The 21803-nt window shown below is 42.0% G+C and overlaps 1 protein-coding gene across 2 annotated transcripts in view; it reads right to left on the minus strand.

The window, feature by feature from the left end:
* LOC126458541 (leukocyte elastase inhibitor-like) overlaps positions 1-21803 on the minus strand; it is a 221524-nt gene that overhangs the window by 117031 nt on the left and 82690 nt on the right. For both annotated transcript variants that reach the window (XM_050095658.1, XM_050095657.1), the window contains exon 3: positions 8824-9003. In XM_050095658.1, the coding sequence (XP_049951615.1) occupies positions 8824-9003 (180 nt within the window). The remainder of the gene's footprint in view (positions 1-8823; positions 9004-21803) is intronic.

Consider the following 21803-nt stretch of genomic DNA (forward strand, 5'->3'; position numbering starts at 1 on the left):
GAACCTGTACAGAAAATTGGAGTAGATTTCAACATAAATATCATGCCCGCCCTTTTTATTGCTCATGAAAACCACACACTGCGTGTTGTACCACCATACAGCGAGACCTTCAGAGGCGGTGGTCCAGATTGCTTTACACACACGGGAACCCCAAATACCCAGTAGTACGTCCTCTTGCATTGATACATACCTGTATTCGTCATGGCATACTATCCACAAGTTCATCAAGGCAGTGTTGGTCCAGATTGTTTCACTCCTTAACGGCGATTCGGCGTAGATCCCTCAGAGTGGTTGGTGGGTCACGTCGTCCATAAACAACCCTTTTCAATCTATCCCATGCATGTTCGATAGGGTTCATGTCTGTAGAACATGCTGGCCACTCTAGTCGAGCGATGTCGTTATCCTGAAGGAGGTCATTCACAATATGTGCACGATGTAGGCGCGAATTGTCGTCCATGAAGACGAATGCCTCCCCAATTTGTTGCCGATATGGTTGCACTATCCGTCGGAGGATGGTATTCCCGTATCGTACAGCCGTTACGGCGCCTCCCATGACCACCAGCTGCGTACGTCGGCCCCACATAATGTGTCACCCCAGAACAACAGGGAACCTCCACCTTGCTGCACTTGCTGGACAGAGTGTCTAAGGCGTTCACCCTGGCCGGGTTGCCTCCAAACACGTCTCCGACGATTGTCTGATTGAAGGCATAGGCGACACTCCTCCGTGAAGAGAACGTGATGCCTATCCTGAGCGGTCCATTCGGCATGTTATTGGGCCCATCTGTACCGCGCTGCATGGTGTCGTGGTCGCAAAGATGCACCTCGCCATGGACGTCGGGAGTGAAGTTGCGCATCATGCAGCCTATTGCGCACAGTTTGCGTCGTAACATGACGTCCTGTGGCTGCACGAAAAGCATTATGCAACATGGTGGCGTTGGTGTCAGGGTTCCTCCGAGCCATAAGCCGTAGGTAGCGGTCATCCACTGCAGTAGTAGCCCTTGGGCGGCCTGAGCGAGGCATGTCATCGACAGTTCCTGTCTCTCTGTTTCTCCTCCATGTCCGAAGAACATCGCTTTGGTTCACTCCGAGACGCCTGGCCACTTGCCTTGTTGAGAGCTCTTCCTGGCATTAAGTAAAAATGCGGACGCAGTCGAACCGCGGTATTGACTGTCTAGGCATGGTTGAACTACAGACAACACGAGCCGTGTACCTCCTTCTTGGTGGAATGACTGGAACTGATCGGCTGTCGGAACCCCACCGTCTAATAGTGGTTGTTTACATCTGTGGGTGGGTTTAGTGACATCTCTGAACAATCAGAGGGACTGTGTCTGTGATACAATATCCATAGTCAACGTCTATCTTCAGGAGTTCTGGGAACCGGGGTGATGCAAAACTTTTTTTGATGTGCGTAGTAAAAAATGATATCGTCCATCATAAAATGATGTTTTAAGTGAACCTGATGGTGGTCTACGAATTGAAACGGGTTGCTCAATAACGAAATTTTATCAACAGCTCCTGCTGGTAGATCATAACGTTCTTCAAGTACTTAAAATACATATTAGTGTTTATTAGCAGTTTCGAGACATGACTGTTAGACACGAGATTTTTTAATGTGAAAACTGTTCAGAGAGCGACGCATGTTGTGAATTACTAGAAAAAAAGAAAATGAAAGACGCAATAGCTAACAAGTTTGGCTGGAAGATGTAATTATGTCCATAGTGAAAATGGATGCCACGCATGATCCAGGGCATCCCTTACAGGACTAAGGGGTGGTGAATGTTGGTGGGCGGACCATGTAACCAGGTGAATGGATGAAAGATGGACCAAGGAAATTCTTTGTTGGATTTTAAGAAATAAAAGATTGAGATGACGATCTGATGGAAGATGGGTAAGTTATATTAGAAAACATGGGTGCATATAGCTGTCTACCGCTGTCGTCGTCGTCGCTGTTGTAGTTGCTGTCAAGCCAAAGACTTGGTTGATGAAACTCTCCACGCTAGGCATCTAGGCATCCTGTGCAAGTCAATTCATTTCGTAGCTGCTCCATCCTACACCCATTTGAAGCAGTTTGTTAGCTGTCGAGCCTTTGTCTCATTCTACAATTGTTCCCCCCCCCCCCCCCCCCCCACTCCCGCTCTCCTCCCAAAGCTCTCTATTAGCAAATTAACTATTAGTTGATGTCTCAGGCCGTATCCTATTAACATACTCTTTCTTTTAGTCAGCTGGATTCAGAATTTTATTTTGTCTCCGATTCGATTGAGGTACCTCTTCATCAGTTATCCTCCCCGATTCGAATGAGTACCTATTCTTCAATTATTCGATCTACTTCTACTTCTGTCCGTCTAAACCTCAACATTCTTCTGCAACAACACATTTGAGAAGCTTCTTCCGTGTTGTTTCTGTACTGCTTATCGCAGACGTTTCGTTTCCATATAAGGCTACACTCAGCTACGTAATTTCAGAAAACACTCAAATTTAATATTGCAGTAACCATTACGAAAACCGTCTTAAGTGTCATGGGAAAGACATTCATTTATTGATGACCGGCTTTGGACAGTTCACTCCAATATTTGCTTACATCTCTCCGTTAACATTGTGTGTCACCATGATCATCGGTTCCAGACTGTAGCGCCTAGAACCACTCGGCCACCCCGGCCGGGTCACTGTGGTACCATTTGTTCATAAAGAGCAGTGAACTGTATTAAAGACTGTCATTGTTATTGTTGTCAGACAACTGGCAGCAAATGGTGCCTATAACTCTGAATTGCAATTCGTTAAAAATCGTTGAAAGTCACTATGGTAGCCAAGAGAGAAAGAACTGGCAGCTATCAGCAGATACGTGATAAAAGAATACGGTGCGCTGTTAAATGGCATATAATAGCTGAACAGTTGGAAAACGAAAGAATGGTATCTTAGCAGACAGGAGATTCGGTTTCTATACAAATAACGAAGGTATAGTAGGATAGCAAAATCAGCAGACTACAAGGTTTTACCAGCATACTTCCAACAGGTGGCTAGTTACTCAATGAAACGAGATAAGAAAAAGAACTACGTTATCCTGTTCCCGGAGATCCAGGAACAACGTCAAATTTACAGTGATGACACGTGACAAAGAACAAATGCTTCTTCCTCAAAGAGACATTCACCTGTATCTGCAGGTTTCGCCAAACTAAGAGGGATACCTGCCATGTAAAGATGAATGTAGCTATAAATGTATTTGTGACACGAGACTCCGATAACAGACATGAACTCGGTAGCTGCCTGGATATGAATGATAGGTCAAACAGCACCCTTTTGTGGGTTACGAAAACTGTAGAGACTTTTCTTTTTCGACGCTCTGTCTGTTAGAAACAAGTACAGTATTGCCCATTTCATCCTCATCAAAACTGACGAAGAGCTCTACAGAACTGTACACCTAAAAAAGGCCTCAGGCGTCAACCGGTTTCCTCTGAAGTGCGGATGCGTCCAGCACACAGGGCCCGCCTCCTCTGTGCTGCAACAAAGAGTGAGAGAGAAAGCCGCAGAGAGAAAGCCCCGCCTTTTCCAAATGATGACTGCATCGCATGTTAACTTGCTATCAAAACGAGTCAGAACACTGTTGCAGAAGCAACGAAACAAAACATGCCAAATTTAAACGAACGCAAAATCTCCAAGATATTTTTTTTTGTTACTTTACTGATTATTCTCCTATTATGAATGTGTACTGCATCCTCCACCGAGGATGATACGGCGGTCGGATGGTCCCAGTGGGCCACTCGTGGCCTGAAGACGGAATGCTTTTTTTACTGTCAGTTCCAGCTTACATTGGCTTTAAACCTTACAATAATACAGGGCTATTACAAATGATTGAAGCGATTTCATAAATTCACTGTAGCTCCATTCATTGACATATGGTCACGACACACTACAGATACGTAGAAAAACTCATAAAGTTTTGTTCGGCTGAAGCCGCACTTCAGGTTTCTGCCGCCAGAGCGCTCGAGAGCGCAGTGAGACAAAATGGCGACAGGAGCCGAGAAAGCGTATGTCGTGCTTGAAATGCACTCACATCAGTCAGTCATAACAGTGCAACGACACTTCAGGACCAAGTTCAACAAAGATCCACCAACTGCTAACTCCATTCGGCGATGGTATGCGCAGTTTAAAGCTTCTGGATGCCTCTGTAAGGGGAAGTCAACGGGTCGGCCTGCAGTGAGCGAAGAAACCGTTGAACGCGTGCGGGCAAGTTTCACGCGTAGCCCTCGGAAGTCGACGAATAAAGCAAGCAGGGAGCTAAACGTACCACAGCCGACGGTTTGGAAAATCTTACGGAAAAGGCTAAAGTAGAAGCCTTACCGTTTACAATTGCTACAAGCCCTGACAACCGATGACAAAGTCAAACGCTTTGAATTTTCGGCGCGGTTGCAACAGCTCATGGAAGAGGATGCGTTCAGTGCGAAACTTGTTTTCAGTGATGAAGCAACATTTTTTCTTAATGGTGAAGTGAACAGACACAATGTGCAAATCTGGGCGGTAGAGAATCCTCACGCATTCGTGCAGCAAATTCGCAATTCACCAAAAGTTAACGTGTTTTGTGCAATCTCACGGTTTAAAGTTTACGGCCCCTTTTTCTTCTGCGAAAAAAATGTTACAGGACACGTGTATCTGGACATGCTGGAAAATTGGCTCACGCCACAACTGGAGACCGACAGTGCCGACTTCATCTTTCAACAGGATGGTGCTCCACCGCACTTCTGTCATGATGTTCGGCATTTCTTAAACAGGAGATTGGAAAACCGATGGATCGGTCGTGGTGGAGATCATGATCAGCAATTCATGTCATGGCCTCCACGCTCTCCCGACTTAACCCCATGCGATTTCTTTCTGTGAGGTTATGTGAAAGATTCAGTGTTTAAACCTCCTCTACCAAGAAACGTGCCATAACTGCGAGCTCGCATCAACGATGCTTTCGAACTCATTGATGGGGACATGCTGCGACGAGTGTGGGAGAAACTTGATTATCGGCTTGATGCCTGCCGAATCACTAAAGGGGCACATATCGAACATTTGTGAACGCCTAAAAAAACTTTTTGAGTTTTGTATGTGTTTGCAAGGCATTGTGAAAATATCTCAAATAATAAAGTTATTGTAGAGCTGTGAAATCGCTTCAATAATTTGTAATAACCCTGTATTTATAATACTAAGAGAAGGTGAAACTAATGGTAAACGCAAGGTGGCCCAGGAGGAATGGTCGATATTCACGGATATTACAGGAACGCTCATTCGAAGCAAAAACGTCTAGTGAATATGGGTAATAAAATGCAAACCTTAAGAGCTGCAAACACTTCTTCATCTTCGAGACTGTGGAACAAATCTCTTCTACAACAAGGCCTTTGCTTTCGAAGTTTTGAGAGATGGTAGTATGCACCAAAATAAAAAAAAGTGTCAACTGAATATGGGATCTAAAGTGCATACCTTAAGAGCTATGAAGATTTGTTCATCTCCACTGTTGTGAAGCTCATCTCTTCTACTGAACATGTGATTCCTCTTTCCTCTGCACACGCTAGCGACCTAATGCTTTCACTGTGACCGTACTACTCGTTACACAGACTACTTTTTTACGTGTTTGCCGTTTGACCAACGCATGTAGTTTCCCACAATACAGTTTAAACTGCCTGTCACTTGCTTCCCCAAAATATAGCCAGACATGAACCTCGGTCGGCGCCTGCTGTATAGCACTAGGTTGTCAACGTGATACGGTGTGGGTTTCTTCTGATGGAACGAGATTCAGTGTGAAAATTTTCAGGATGAAGAAGAAAAATTAACCAGGAAAGATCTGAACAAAGCAACATACGTGACGCGGACTGCCTTGTTCTGCGAAGAGTAGGACTAAACGCCATGAAACCGGAAACGAACCCTCCGAATTTTGAGAGTTTCAAGCTGGTCCCCACCTTTATTCTCAGGAAGACTGCAATCATCATTTGAGGCAAAACGCCTCCAATTATCGATCTAAAACCGAAATAAACAGTTAATTTTATAGGATTAGCAGAATTCTATATTCATCTTTTTGTGATCGATGCAAAATCGATTAGTTTATTACATAGACTCAGTTCTTTGCTCGCTGCTGAAAAACGTTCACATTCAAGAATCACACATAACGTATGAATATTTTATCGTTATTTACTTATGCTATATATTGATATACAAAGGCACTGTCATTGGTAAAGCGGATAAAAATCTGATCTAGAATTAAACTGCAGTTTATCGGTGTTCAGTTAGTAAATTATAACTGTTCAGTTGCGTGATTTGTCACAAATATCATACTAGGACTGTGTACAAAGATGAAAAGAGAATTTTGAAAACGTGATTTAAATATTAAATGCAAATGAAATTTAGAAACTGAGTGCACATTGACAGAAATTTAAGGAACATTTTTAACTGCTATTCAGTATTATGCTCCGTGGAGACAAATTGGGAAATAATATTAGAACTAAATTGCTAATTACAAATAAAATATACCACGGTCATGATGTTATAGTCTCTGTAAAAGAAGTGACACACAAGGAAACACACAGATCAGATTGCATACAGAGAATCTAAGGTGGATGCAACAGGCAACAAAATGAGCAGACTGTTGACTAAATAGTTTATAAGATTAGGTTCAGTTTCCACTGTGGTTGAACCACTTATTGTTACAGATTCAATCAAATAAATAACAGAAACGAAACTGAAACCATGATCTTGTTCCCACTGTGGTTGAACCACTTATTGTTACAGATTCAATCAAATAAATAACAGAAACGAAACTGCAAGCATGGTCTTAGTACAAGACTGAATGACTACAAATGCTAACAACGGCGTTCGAAGCGTTAACACTTGAGGTAATTGTATCTAGTTAGGGAAATTTTTGTAATCAGCACTGCACTGAGTGACATGAATCACTTGATTTAAGGTATTTTGTGAAGGGAAAAGGGAAGCACATTTCTTGCCAAGAACAAGTAGGTATCCTGCAGTAGTTGCGCACTACAGTAACCACTCAGAATTACTACGAAAGTTTATTAAATAACCAAGGAACACACACGTAATGTCAGAAATCAGTAATTTTGACAACAGACTTAAGCCTATATAGAATGCACTGAAACGAGAGATAGGACAACCAGCCACACAGCAAGATAACATCACTATTGAAATGACTGGAAGGGTTATAAATATATTTAACAATCATTTTTATATACAGTATAATGCATAGGGACAAAAAGTTGAAGAGAAAAATTAGAGTAGTATGTTGAAAAAGCAACTCTCATAAAATTCAATCATATGAATGTATACCAACTTCTTCTTCTGAAATTAGGAAAATTATGAATGCTCTCAAAAGTAAAAGCTCATCGGGTTTTGATGGTGTTTCCAATAAAGCACTAAAGATCTGTTCCCATATAATATACCCAATCTTATCTGAAATACATAATGCATCATGAAATATGCTGTTGTTAAACTCCTCTTTAAAAAAGATGTCAACAACTACCTACCTGTTTCATTGCTCACGTCATTTTCCAAAAATTTTCACAAGGTGATATATTCTAGAATAGTATCTCACCTAAGCAACAACAATAAAGTTAGCAAATCACACTTTGGGTTTCAGAAGTGCTGCGCTACTGGGAATGCAGTTCACATGTTCACTCATCACATTTTACAAACATTAAATAATAAAATAGCGCCAGTTGGTATTTTCTGCGGCCTATCTAAGGCATATGACTGCGTGAATCACAGTATTCTCTCCTAGATAATTGAAGTTTTATCGGATAGATGGGATAGATAACCAATGGATAATGCTACATCTAACCAAAAGAATGCAGAAATTTATGTTTAGTAATTCAACCAATATACTCTGGGGACTTAATTCAGATTGGGGAGAAATCACATAGGGGGTTCTCCAATGCTCAGTCTTAGATCCACTATTGGTCCTCAAATATGTAAACAATCTTCCATGTAACAAACACTAAGCAGAATTAGCTCTTTTTGCGGATGACATTAGTGCTGTACCCAATCCACGCATACATACAGAAATAGAAGAAATGGTAAAAAAGTTCTTAAAAGTATCGTTCACTAGTTTTCTGCTAATTGCCTCGCCCTCAAATTAAAAAAAAGAAGAAGAAGAAGCACAAAATAATTCAGTTCTGCACTTCTAGGGGTACTACACCAAAGTTAAGTATAACATAAAGCGAGGAAATAGTAAACAGGGAGGAAACTTGAAAATTTTAGGTGTCAGCATTGACGAGAATTTAAACTGGAAGAAGCACATTTTGGAACTCGTAAAACACATTTGCATTTACAATCATTGCAAATCTTGGGGAAAGACAAATTAATAAGTTGATATTTTGCATATTTTCATTCAATAATGTTATATGGAATAATTTTCTCAGGTCTATTCCGTAGAAGAATTTCTATTACTGTAATGTAAAAGAGCTGGTGGGTAGAACTCACAAGATCTGTATATCTTAATTTTCTTTTTAGAAAAAGAACTTATAAATGTTCAGCATGTGGCACATTTACAAATCAATTTGCGATGTGAATGTAAAATGACTCGTTCAACATCATTACCATTTATCGTACAAAATGACCCATGGAACATTAAACAAGTAACTATTCAGACTCGTTAAACACAAGACATTCCACGCCTCTTTGTGATAGACAGCTCAGATACAGTGTCTATACAACGCGATACATTCGGACGTTATACACGTCAACTTCTTCAAATGAGACAACTCTCCCCTTGGCTTCTGGCCGTTGAGTTTATTTGACACTGGACTATGTTATTATAGAGATTTTTGTTTCCTGTACACTAACCTTCAAGCGGTGCATCAAGGCGTTGACACCATATTCAGTTAGATTCCTTTCCTCAGGCAGGTGAAGTCCCTTCGCAATCTGCTTGGCTGTATCACCTCTCGCTCCAAGAAATATGAGCGCAAGTATTACGTGTATACTGACAGGAGAGAAAAACAGATTGCCCGAGTCTTGTGCCAATACCTGGAAACAAAGAAAGATCTTTCAGGCAATAGCTTGAGTACTTCTAAACATTGAACAAACGACTCTCAAGATATACGTCGGACGCTACTGTACAGACTGATTGCATGTATATAGGCCACTAACCTTTTTTCCTCCCCCCCCCCTCCTCCGTGCTAAAAAAAACCTCTATCCCTTAATCCTCTCTCTTTCTCAGCGTATGTGTGTGTGGACGTGAACCTACATTCACGTCATTCTCAGAATTGAAAAATCGTATTGTGAAAACTGCGTAGCATCTTTCCATCTTCAAATGCACGCTTCGACCTTTCAAGTGATTAACTACCTACGTCTAGGTTTCTGCATCAAGCAGACGTTACGGTGGAAAAAGAGACTGCAGCGATCCAAACGCACTATGGATAGATTTGTCGCTTCGACACGCCACTAGCCCTTCCTCCAACAACCTTCTCCGTTTTAACGAACTTTACATTTACGACATTATTAAGGTGTAACTCTCCCATATTCCTTGCGGTCAACCGTGGAGCAAGAGAGAGTTACAGTCGCACACGACGTAAATATCGAGAGTCCCAGCTTAAATTTAAATTACACTAAACTACCGTTGCGTGATAACTTTATGCCTTGTTTTCAAAGAGACTAGTGAACACTTCTTTACGAACAGCAACTAAAATTAAGCAGAAGGCCGTCCAGCGTGTTGATCACATATACTTTACAAAAATATTCAAAGAGCGACACTGATACATCTCTTGGCCTGTTCATAATTGTAAGTACAGTAATCACAAATTAGAAAGAAAAGTAGAAGAAATAAGTGTGTGTAATATATATTTCGGACAGTGAAAGAAGTTTTTGGGACACCTTTTGTCATGAAAGGGAAGATTATAGAGGATGGGTTCCAGATATTTTGCGCATTACAGACTTCAGATTAGTTGGGACATACTAAGAATGTTGTGAAGCATGACTGTGAGACTATAAAAAGTGGAAAAACAACCTGATAATAAAGTCAGCACAGGGTAAGGGGGGACGAACAGCAACATTTTCCTAATAACTGTATGTCGGAAATGCGTCACTGATGCTATAAAAATGACGGCCAATCTGCGACGAGCGCATGGGAGTGTTTCGGTTAACAAAACGAGTTGTGATGTGCCTAGTAGTACGGTTCTGTCCGACTAAACTGCTGCTGTGTTACGCTGTGATTGCTGTGCTCCATTGTTGCTGACTAACATGACTGGAAAAGCTAAACTTACAGGTGGGGCTGAGCGGGATAGCCGCACCGTCTTAGGCGCCCCGGCCCGGTTCGCGGGGCTCCTCCCCCCCCCCCCCAACCACCACCACCCTCACCCCCCTCCGTCGGAGGTACGAGTCCTCCCTCGGGCCTCGGGCATGGGTGTGTGTGTTGTCCTTAGCGTAAGTTAGTTAAAGTTAGATCAAGTAGTGTGTAAGCCTAGAGACCGATGACGTCAACAATTTGATCCCATAGGCACTTACCATAAATTTCCAAGACTTCAAGGTGGGACAGAGGCCAAGTGCGTCGTGCTGTTCCTCTAATCGCAACTATAACTACAGAAAAACAGGAGTAGCTGCTTTGGTGGGCATTAATGTTATCCGTCGGCGCCTTCATTTAGGGCTGAGCACGTAGCGCAGTAATGCTCTACGTGCGCCGCCCCGCGGCCATTTCGTTATCTGGCTTGGGTGGACCTTGTGACCCAGAACGCGAATTTTTACAACGCTAGCGTGGGCAACTTTTTCTTGGAATTGTCGGTCGGGCTCTTGAAGCTCTCGTGGGGAGCGGCATCCCAAGTATTTCGTGAATTATTGTAGTACAGTGCTTCCCAAACTGGGGGGTAATTACTCTCTGAGAGGTAAAATTTTCTGAGGGGTAAAAAATAACGATTCGATTCTGTTTCAGTCACGAAACTAAATTATTTTCAAAGTGTCATTAGTATTATCACAATTCTGTAAGACTCTAATGTTGATTTTATAAGTTATCAATAATTACTTTTTCTCGATTGGTAGCATTAATGCGGTGGAGGTTACGGGTTCCTCACATAGTCCACCCACTACATATATATGTTGTGCTTTGTCTTATACTTTGCTGATGATAAAACTGAGATACGTAAGTAACAAAAGCTAAATGTCTCAAGAAAATGTTTTCTCCAGGTTGTAGGTAGTACCTGCTGTAATCTAGAAATTGCTCCATTACTCAGATAAATGAACTAATTGATAACACATCACAGCAGCAATTACATAAGGACTACTATAGAGCTGTACACAGTATAATAATAATAATAATAATAATAATTACTATTATTATTAGTGGCTGTGGTCAGATAGAAAGCATTAAAACATGCAGTCATCCAATATCTGCCACTTTAGAAGTAAGGAGTCTATCAGTCAAGTGATTTATGAACTGTAGGTATAGTGCACACATTTTAACTTGGTTTATTACAAAGGGTGTTGCAGTGTACAGGTCAAAAAAGCGCCGCAGTGTAGAAGTGTAACGCAGGGGAAGTATGTAACAAAATTGGTTCAAATGGCTCTGAGCACTATGGGACTTAACTGCTGAGGTCATCAGTCCCCTAGCACTTAGAACTACTTAGCCCTAAATCTAAGTAACCTAAGGACATCACACACATCCATGCCCGAGGCAGGATTCGAACCTGCGACCGTAGCGGTCGCGCAGTTCCAGACTGTAGCGCCTAGAACCGCTTGGCCACCCCGGCCGGCAGTATGTAACAAGTGTCTATGGTCACTTATCTGAGGTGTTGTCGGTAGCACTTGCGATGCACCACGAAATCCTTCGTCATCCATTCTAACACCCCTTCTCCCTCCCGCACGCACGTACGCACGCACACACACACACACACACACACACACACACACACACACACACACATGTATACTAAACAGCATTCGTCTTTCATCATTATAAAAATAACTGTTCCAAGAAAATTCTTTAGTTAGGTGTTAAAAGTTGGCAATAATGCGGGAGAGGGGGCAGGCAACAGACAGCAGAGGAAGGACGAGGGCGGGGGTACTAGCTAATGTCTGATTGCACTCAGGGGTAATGTCCTAAAAAAGGTTGGGGACCACTGTTCTAGTAGGATAACAACGAAGGTACTTCCAGTGCACGATTTAATGAGCGGTTTTGCACTGTCTACAGGATCCGTAATTCCATTCTTCGTATTCCAATAATGGCAACGCCATAATTTTATATAAGGCAGGTGTTTCTGAACTACGGCTCGCGGGGCAACACCAGTCTGCGAACACCAGCAATCCGGGCCACGGTAACGGGTCAGACATGAATGGCCCACCGTAATTCTGTTCTTACAGTCGAATCTTGCTCGTCGAGCACCACTCATAACGAGTGATTCGCCCGAGTAGAGGAAATTGTAAGAAACTGACTCGTGTAAGGAACGACGTTCCGCATAAAAAGTTCAATCTTTGACAACCAGTTCAAAATCCACCTTCTGGACTGGATCGGTCTCTGGCTACTATAAATGAACAGTAAGGCACGTGGTCCCCTATAAACTGCCGCTCTGCAAAGTAGAAGCTCTGACAATGGTGTATTCAGTCAGCTGTACTGATCGCATTGCGCCTCGGGCCGCAATTGTAGTCACCTGTACCACAACTCGGGCCTCCCCGACATTGTTGCAGGATCTTTATCTTCGCCGGCGCATGATAACCCTTTCCCTTGTAGTATGTGTTTATGAATTACAATTCTGATTTGTCGTCGTTAACTAACACGATTTCATTAAATATGCAGGTAAGGCAGCAGCCACGCACACTACGAATTTAACCATTGGTAATGCTATGATTCTTTCTCGACAAGTTTTGAAACACAGGCATAAACAAATACCCTTAGATAACTTTCTTCTAAACTAGTATGTACTGTACTATAAATAAAAATTACAATACTGTGTAATAAATTTGTTCGAGTACCTGTTTTTTGCGGGATGGAACACATTGACATATTCTACATGGATTCCTACGGAAAAATGTGTTTCGCTTAACGAGTTGTTAATGCAAGTAAGATTCAGGAATGAATACTTATTAAACGAAGTAACACTGTCCAGTGTAAAATGTACAAATCTCATACACCATACAAAATATGTACAATAATCAGTTGTTTTTCTTTTATGCCTAATTAAAATACACATTAACTGGCATATATAATATAACTCAACGTTTTAACTTCAATTAATTACATGAGACTTCTTGAAAATTTATTGTACCTAAGTCACTTTTGTAGGCAATTCACATAAAGTAATTAGGCATTGTAATTATAACAAATAAGATTTACGTAGCTGTAACTTTCCACTTACAACTGTTTGCAGTTGTGGATAAATTTTACTAGTGAAATTTATCAGAAGCTACTCATCAGTTAATTTCGATATGTCAGTAATCTTTGTATATTTCAGTTTAAAGAATTTTTTTTTTTTTTACAGAGAATTGTTTTTGTTGTTGTTGTGATCTTCAGTCCAGAGAGAGGTTTGATGCAGCTTTCCATGCTATTCTATCCCGTGCAAGCTTCTTCATCTCCCAGTACCTATTGCAACCTACATCCTTCTGAATCTGTTTGGCGTATTCATCTCTTGGTCTCCCTCTACGACTTTTACCCTCCACGCTGCCCTAAACTGGTGATCCCTTGATGCCTCAGAATATGTCCGACCAACCGATCCCTTCTGGGCGAGACGTGCCACAAATCTCTCTTCTCCCCAATTCTATTCAATACCTCCTCATTAGTTATGGGATCTACCCATCCGATCTTCAGCACCGTTCTTGTCTAAACTATTTATCGTCCACGTTTCACTTCCATACATGGCTATACTCCATACAAACACTTTCAGAAACGACTTCCTGACACTTAAATCTATACTCGATATTAGCAAATTTCTCTTCTTCAGAAACGCTTTCCTTGCCATTGCTAGTCAACATTTTATATCCTCTCTACTTCGACCATCATTAGTTATTCTGCTCCCCAAATAGCAAAACTCATTTACTGCTTTAAGCGTCTCATTTTCTAATCTACACTACTGGCCACTAAAATTGCTACACCGCGAAGATGACGTGCTACAGACGAGAAATTTAACCGACAGGAATAAGATGCTGTGATATGCAAATGATTAGCTCTTCAGAGCATTCACACAAGGCTGGCGCCGGTAGCGACACCTACAACATGCTGACATGAGGAAAGTTTCCAACCGATTTCTCATACAAAAACAGCAGTTGACCGGCGTTGCCTGGTGAAACGTTGTTGTGATGCCTCGTGTAAGGAGGAGAAATGCGTACCATCACGTTTCCATCCTTGATAAAGGTTGGATTGCAGCCTACCGCGATTGCGGTTTATCGTATCGCGACATTGCTGCTCGCGTTGGTTGAGATCCAATGACTGTTAGCATAATATGGAATGGGTGGGTTCAGGAGGGTAATACGGAACGCCGTGCTGAATCCCAAGGGCATCGTATCACTAGTAGTCGAGATGACAGACATCTTATCCGCATGGCTGTAACGGATCGTGCAGCCACGTCTCGATCCCTGAGTCAACAGATGGGGACGTTTGCAAGACAAAAACCATCTGCACGAACAGTTCGACGACGTTTGCAGCAGCATGGACTATCATCTCGGAGACCATGGGTGCGGTTACCCTTGACGCTGCATCACAGTCAGGAGCGCCTGTGATGCTGTACTCAACGACGAACCTGGGTGCACGAATGGCAAAACATCATTTTTTTCGGATGAATCCAGGTTCTGTTTACAGCATCATGATAGTCGCATCCGTGTTAGGCGACATCGCGGTGAATGCACATTGAAAGCGTGTATTCGTCATCGCCATACTGTCGTATCACCCGGCGTGATGGTGTGGGGTGCCATTGGTTACACGTCTCTGTCACCTCTTGTTCGCATTAACGGCACTTTGAACAGTGGACGTTACATTTCAGATGTGTTACGACCCGTGGCTCTACCCTTCACTCGATCCCTCCGAAACCCAACATTTCAGCAGGATAATGCACGACCGCATGTTGCAGGTCCTGCACGGGCCTTTCTGGATCAGAAAATGTTCGACTGCTGCCCTGGCCAGCACATTCTCCAGATCTCTCACCAATTGAAAACGTCTGGTCAATGATGGCCGAGCAACTTGTCGTCACAATACGCCAGTCACTACTCTTGATGAACTGTGGTATCATGTTGAAGCTGCATGGGCAGCTGTACCTGTATACGCCATCCAAGCTCTGTTTGACTCAATGCGCAGGCGTATCAAGGCCGTTATTACGGCCAGAGGTGGTTGTTCTGTGTACTGATTTCTCAGGATCTATGCACCCAAATCGCGTGAAAATGTAAGCACATGTCAGTTCTAGTATAATATTTTTGTTCAATGAATACCCGGTTATCATCTGCATTTTTTCTTGGTGTAGCAATTTTAATGGCCAGTAGTGTAATTCTCTCAGCATCATCCGATTTAATTCGACTACATTCCATTATCCTCGTTTTGCTTGTGTTGATGTTCATCTTGTATCCTCCTGCCAAGACACTTAGAGAGAATAGTAGCGCCAAAAGTGGAAAAAAGCAACGAGAAAACTAATGCAACTGACCAAACTGTGTAAATGGAAGACTGTTACAGAATTCCAGCAATGATGTATTTAAATATTCTTTACAAAAATCGCTACATTCCAAATCCACAATTTTGATTCGAAGTTCCGGAGGACGAGTTTCGACGTTAACAGAATTTTGAAAACTCTTAATATCGTGTGGAATTGCGTCGAAATCTGAAAGAGAGACTCAAAATTTAGATTGAAGGCACTCAAAGTTTCAATTGCGAAATCCACCGGCAATGGAGTCTCCTATTAATGACTGAATAATTGGCATGTACGTATTAAAATACGTGAAAAATGTTTTGTTTAATTGAGACTGAAATAAAAAAAAATTATGTGAAAGGATTTAATACGACCGTACAAATCAGGCAGTAGCTGGTTTTCTCCTTGTAATTTTAAAGTAAGGTCATTCATATGTTTAGTTACATTTGTATAATAATGTCCATAACCAATCATTGTTTTGTAAGTCAGCCAGAGGATGATTCCTTTCGTCGAAGAAAGTTTCGACTGTTATTCTGAGCTCAAAAAATCACGTCATAGCTTCTTCACTACTGCTCTATAATACGCTAAGTCATTTTCTGCAATCATTTTCAATAAACTGGTGGACTGAGAGCGTGTGTTCTCATCTAATTAACAGCTGACATGACAGGCTTCAAAACTTCCGACACATTGAAGCATTTTCCTGACAAATACTGTTGATAAATCACGCACTGTGTGATTAATGGTTTTGATCCATCTTCATTTTCTACCGCCTTTGACACGAGAGCAACGACATCTTTGTTTTTCCACACATGTTGTTGACACCATCAGTTGCGACACATCCGTCAGTTTTTCCATTGAAGATAATTTCTTCTTCCGTGGCCGTGCATGAATGCTATGATCTTCAAGAAGCTATTCATACACTTTCTGTTTATCCCTCAAATAAAAATTAACACTGTGCAGTATCTGAAACATCTGTTGACACATAAGTGTCGAGTTTTCTAGTACAATTGAGTTAATATATTTTCAGCAGTATCATTTACTCCTTCAGCCACAGTGTTTGCCGAGAAACAGATTTTTTTAAAAATAAATAGGCTTTTTCGGAATACATTTCTTCAATGCTCCAATCATGCAATCCTTTATTAATTTGCTGTCAATAAATGGTTTTCCATGTTCTGCTATAGAGTGAGCCACGCGGAAACTAGTACGAGTTGCTTCTTCTTGTTCAGCATTCCCTTTCTTAAACAACATTTGCTGAGAGTTCAGATCGCGTTTCAAAGACAGGTATATTTCTAACCGTTGGTTTCCGGTAAATTTTGAATAATTCTGAGAATGTTTAGCCTCATAATGACGTCTTACACTGTATTCTTTGAGAAGTGCTATTATTTCATTGTAAATTGTATTACTTAACTGAATCGCGAAATATTTATGCTCCCATTGCTCTTTAAAATTTCTGCACTCACTATCTATCTCCCGTTTCTTTTCAATACTTACACAAAGCCACACAAAACGGATGTAAATGCAAATCAAAATGATGCCAATTAATAATATTAAGGGCAACGGTTCTAAGTAAAGAATTGCACTGGAGTTATATTTAAGGCAATTTTCATTAAACGAAATGCTCACTGATAAACATGCTGCATCTTCAATAAGAAACTGTAGTCACGAAACACGCCAGCCCCACGGTTTTTCAGATTGCACACGTTGCCGCTATCCGCAGGATGGTGCTGTACTACAGAACTTCTCTAGTCTCTGGGAGACGTCATTACTGAAGATTTAGCATTGCCAGAAGAAGTCGTATCAACACGAACTTGCATCGGCTATCACCGCAGCACTGAAATGACATGGACACTTGCCCATTAAGTGGCAACAGAAACTAAGGAGTGGAGTCTACCCCCGTTCCCTGTGCCATAGACATCTCAATTACCGTCTAGTCCTAAAACGAAAATTTCCTCGTAATTGAACACTTCGGTATATTGGTACGATGAACTACAGTCTGTCCAACTTTTATTGAAACATGTCAGCGGTGATCGCAGGGAACGAACAAGTAATCCCTATTGCCGGCGCGTGGAGACGAATGTCGCGATGGGAAGCTATCGCACTGTACTGATACCATATGCATCTCGTGCTACATTCTGGCCACTTGCTATGGTGTAATGACGCACGGAAGTAAGACGGTTTCGTGAAAGCGCGTTACAACGACCTTCAGCAATGTATATGAAATGAAGCTGAGGCCACAGATCAAGGCCAAACAAACAATAAGCAGTTCTCCGCACAGTGATTACGGCAGTGCCACTCGATGTCAGCGCGTAAGGAGTGGCAGCAGTGACAAGCGTCACGAAAACTTCCGAACTGTACCGAGGAGTTCCGAGCGGAACTAGGGTATCATCTCCTGACTTACGTGATTCGACAGGTTTGCCCCGCACCATTACTTTTTGTAACTGTTTGGGAGCCACTTTCGGGTTTCTGAGGCGTTATGTGACAGTCGCCAGTTCCTTGCCCACTCGGCGAGGATGTCGGTCGCTTGCTGCAGTCGTCAGCGCAACTTGACGTTCACACTGCGCCTGAACGCAACAGTGTCGTCAGCATAAAAGGCGAGTTCCAGCCGCTAGGTCTGAGGAAAGTTTCCAGTGTAGAGTCTGTATAACAGCGGGCCGAGAACAGACCCCTGGGGAACACCTGTATGAATGGGACGTTACTCTGTGGTATCTTGACATGTGACGCGGAATCTCCTTCCACGAGTAATTTATGTCAGTGGTCCTAGTGCCATACAGCATCGGAAGCTCGTGAAATTGTAATAACACATTTTATTACGGATATAGCTGTGTCAGATACTGTATTGTTTGTAGAAACCAAAGACATTACTCCTTGCATAAGAAAAGCGTTATCTCTGATTTTTATTGTCTGTTGTCGAATGTAATGTTAATGACTCCGATTTTGTTCTTGCTCTGATACAGGCGAAGGGAAGTTATAATTGTGAATGTTACGTCTTACAACTAGATAGTAAGAGCAAAAGTTGTATTTAAGGAAGAGATGAACGAATGATAATCTCTGAAAAATAATTAGGTGAGACTCTAACGTAAATATTGCTCTTTCTAGTCATTCTCATTACTATAGAAAGTCGCAACTACACTACGTCGACGTGGAGATGGAGAGACGCTGGGGTGATTGGCGAACGAACCATCAAATAAACACGGCGACTTTCAAACACGCAACAACAAATCTGCCTGTCGGTACCGGTTTGAATTACCGCGATCGACGGTTTAACATCTGCGTGTACTTGTAGGCTGAATAAGGGAAGTAGGCTTGTCTCAGCTTGATGGAATAATTTATTTACGAAACCCTGCGGTCGAAACAGAAAATATTACACTGCAACCGATAACTCGTGCGAAGGCGTGAGAAAAGTTCAGTACGGTAAATTATTCCGTATCTAACACACTTGGATTCACGCTTTCGCCACGGAGTAGAACGTGGAACCGAAATCAACAATCAAAGAATAAAACATAGAACAAATGTTGCTTGTGTATAGCGTCTCTGGCGTCCAGCGGGAAAGTTTCGCAGCATGTCACGGCGCTGGACGATGACAGAAGACGCCACACTGCCATAGCTCTTTACCAACGTATTGCAACACGGCAAAATATAGACAGAGAGTTTTAGTTTCAATGGACTTTTCAATATACCATTTGAAAACCAAGAATACATACTAATTTTGTCTATAAAACCATAAAGTGCATTAAATATAACAATATAAAATATCAAGGACGACGAAAAATCAACGGAGTTCCAAATCAGCGCGGAGTGGAAAATGCATTCTGTGATTAAGAAAGATATCGCCACAATACTCCAGGCGTTCCATGGCTTGCATAGCTTATTCTGCTGGGCGCAGGAGCTGATGAATGGTGGCGTGGCCAGGTCGAGAATCTAACTGGTCGTCTGGGAGGAGACCTTAAATGTCAGTGTACCTCTGGAGACGTATCAGACATAGCCTCTTCGCTACACTCCATTTGTTGCCGCTGGAGTCACCATGAAAAGTTGCACATGCAACGAGCTACCCATATCCATATTGCTTATGGAACAGTGGGATGCAGAGCTGTGGGTGCTGAAGATTTCCCAAGCACCTTTACTGCTGTGGATGAAAGAGAAAGACACATGTTAAGAAAATGGGCATGTTGAGAAAACGGACATGTTTGCGTTCAAAGAGGCCAATAAAGTTAGGCGAAGAACAGTGAGGACTCTGGAATTTGAAAACGAGGAACTCCAGTGTTTCGAAACGACACCTTCAACCAGCATCAGAGCAACAGCTCACGAAATCAATGTCATTAATCAGCTTGTTTGGAATGTGGCAAAGAAAAACAGTTTACCCCCTTACCACGCATAAAAGTTCCAAGTTTGTGCCTGGGCGTTACACCAGCACCAGCGTCCCAAAAACGTGTATTTTTCCTGCTTGGTCCTATCTACCAGAAACAGTATTTAACATTCACAACTCTCACTAGTGCGCATATGAGAATTCCTGTTACATTCAAGAACATGGTCACCAGGAAACGCTTTACGTGAATGTCTGGATATGAACTGTCGGTGACAACTTGATTGGACATTTCAGTCTACCTTTCGAATTAAATGGTTGCTTGATTTACAACGTTTGAAAGTGGAATTTTCGATACTACTTGGAAACTTTCTTCTCCGCATACACCGAACGATGTTGTTTCAACAGAATAGTGCTCCGACGCGTTCCAGTCGGGTAGTCAGGTGACATTTGGATAAAGTGTTTTGGCGCACGTGGGCTGGGCGTGGTGGTCTCCAACCTCAAGGATAGCTTGGCTTTCTTTTTTTTCTTTTCCTTTTTTTTTTAGGGTTTTATGAAAGAGCACATATACCAAACACCCATGAAGAACGGTTTGCAGACATTTTTGAAACCGTGACAATCATTGGCAACACGTTAGAAATTTCCGAAAGGATGCGCCATCATTTCTTCGTCGAAGTTGGAGGCAAAAATTTCAAGCAGTTGGTGCAAAAATGGGATTACTTAGTCTGCAGTCAGTTGTTTGGTTCGAGTTGAGCTGTTCTTTAGTTCTTCATCAGTTAAATGTAGCATGAGCTTCTCCATCTCAGGTGTACAGCTTGCGCAAGGACTTTTACTGTTTACTTTTTGGGGTAATAGAGAACCTGCGTCCCTAAGATTTTAGAAAAAATCGGCCGAAAAACTTAACAGGTATTTCCAGAATGAATTTTCACTCTGCAGTGACATGCGCTGTTTTGAAACATCCTGCCGTATTAATCTGCCAGGAAGGTTCAGCTTAATACATGATCTGCGTGATATGGATATTTTTCAGCGCAGAGGGTACGCGTTCGTGGCATCCGTCTGCATCAGCAAATAAAACAAATTTACCAAAATTTGACTGCAACAGACCTCGTACTTAGACGAGGTAAACACTAACGAAAAGAAGAATGGGGTACAAGCTCACAGGCTACATATATTTGCTAAATCATAGCAGAAAATCATATCGGGAATACCAGTTGTATATAGTAGCGGGTCTCGCTGCTTACGAGTGATGAACTAGACAAAAAAAATTCACTGACCCTTCGACAGGCCACAGTCGCCCTTCAGCCAAGAACCTTCTCAAAAAAATGGCTCTGAGCACTATGGGACTTAACAGCTGTGGTCATCAGTCCCCTAGAACTTAGAACTACTTAAACCTAACTAACCTAAGGACATCACACACATCCATGCCCGAGGCAGGATTCGAACCTGCGACCGTAGCAGTCGCGCGGTTCCGGACTGCGCGCCTAGAACCGCGAGACCACCGCGGCCGGCAGAACCTTCTCAATTTTTAATGTATGACGACATCATTAAGTTCTCACTTTCCCATGTTTCTTTTGCCAAACGTGAACAAGATAGATTTACAGTCGCACCCAACGTAGAATCGGAGTTTAATCTTAAATTATACTAAACTACCGTTGCATGGTAACTTCATGCATTGTTTACAAAGAAACTAGTGAACATTTTACCAACTGCAACTAAAATTAGGCAGAAGTCCGTCCAGCATACTAATCACATATACTTTACATGAATAATCAAACAGGGAGATTGATACATATTTTGACCTATTCAGAATTATAAGTACAGTAATCACAAATTAAGATGTATTAGAAACTAAAGTAGAAGAAATAAATGTATGTAATATATATTTCGAAAAACAAAAGAACCTTTTAGGACACCTTTGTCATCATGGAAGACAATAT

Source organism: Schistocerca serialis, chromosome 2 (genome assembly GCF_023864345.2).
Source record: "Schistocerca serialis cubense isolate TAMUIC-IGC-003099 chromosome 2, iqSchSeri2.2, whole genome shotgun sequence".
In the NCBI taxonomy this organism is placed as follows: Eukaryota; Metazoa; Arthropoda; class Insecta; order Orthoptera; family Acrididae; genus Schistocerca; species Schistocerca serialis.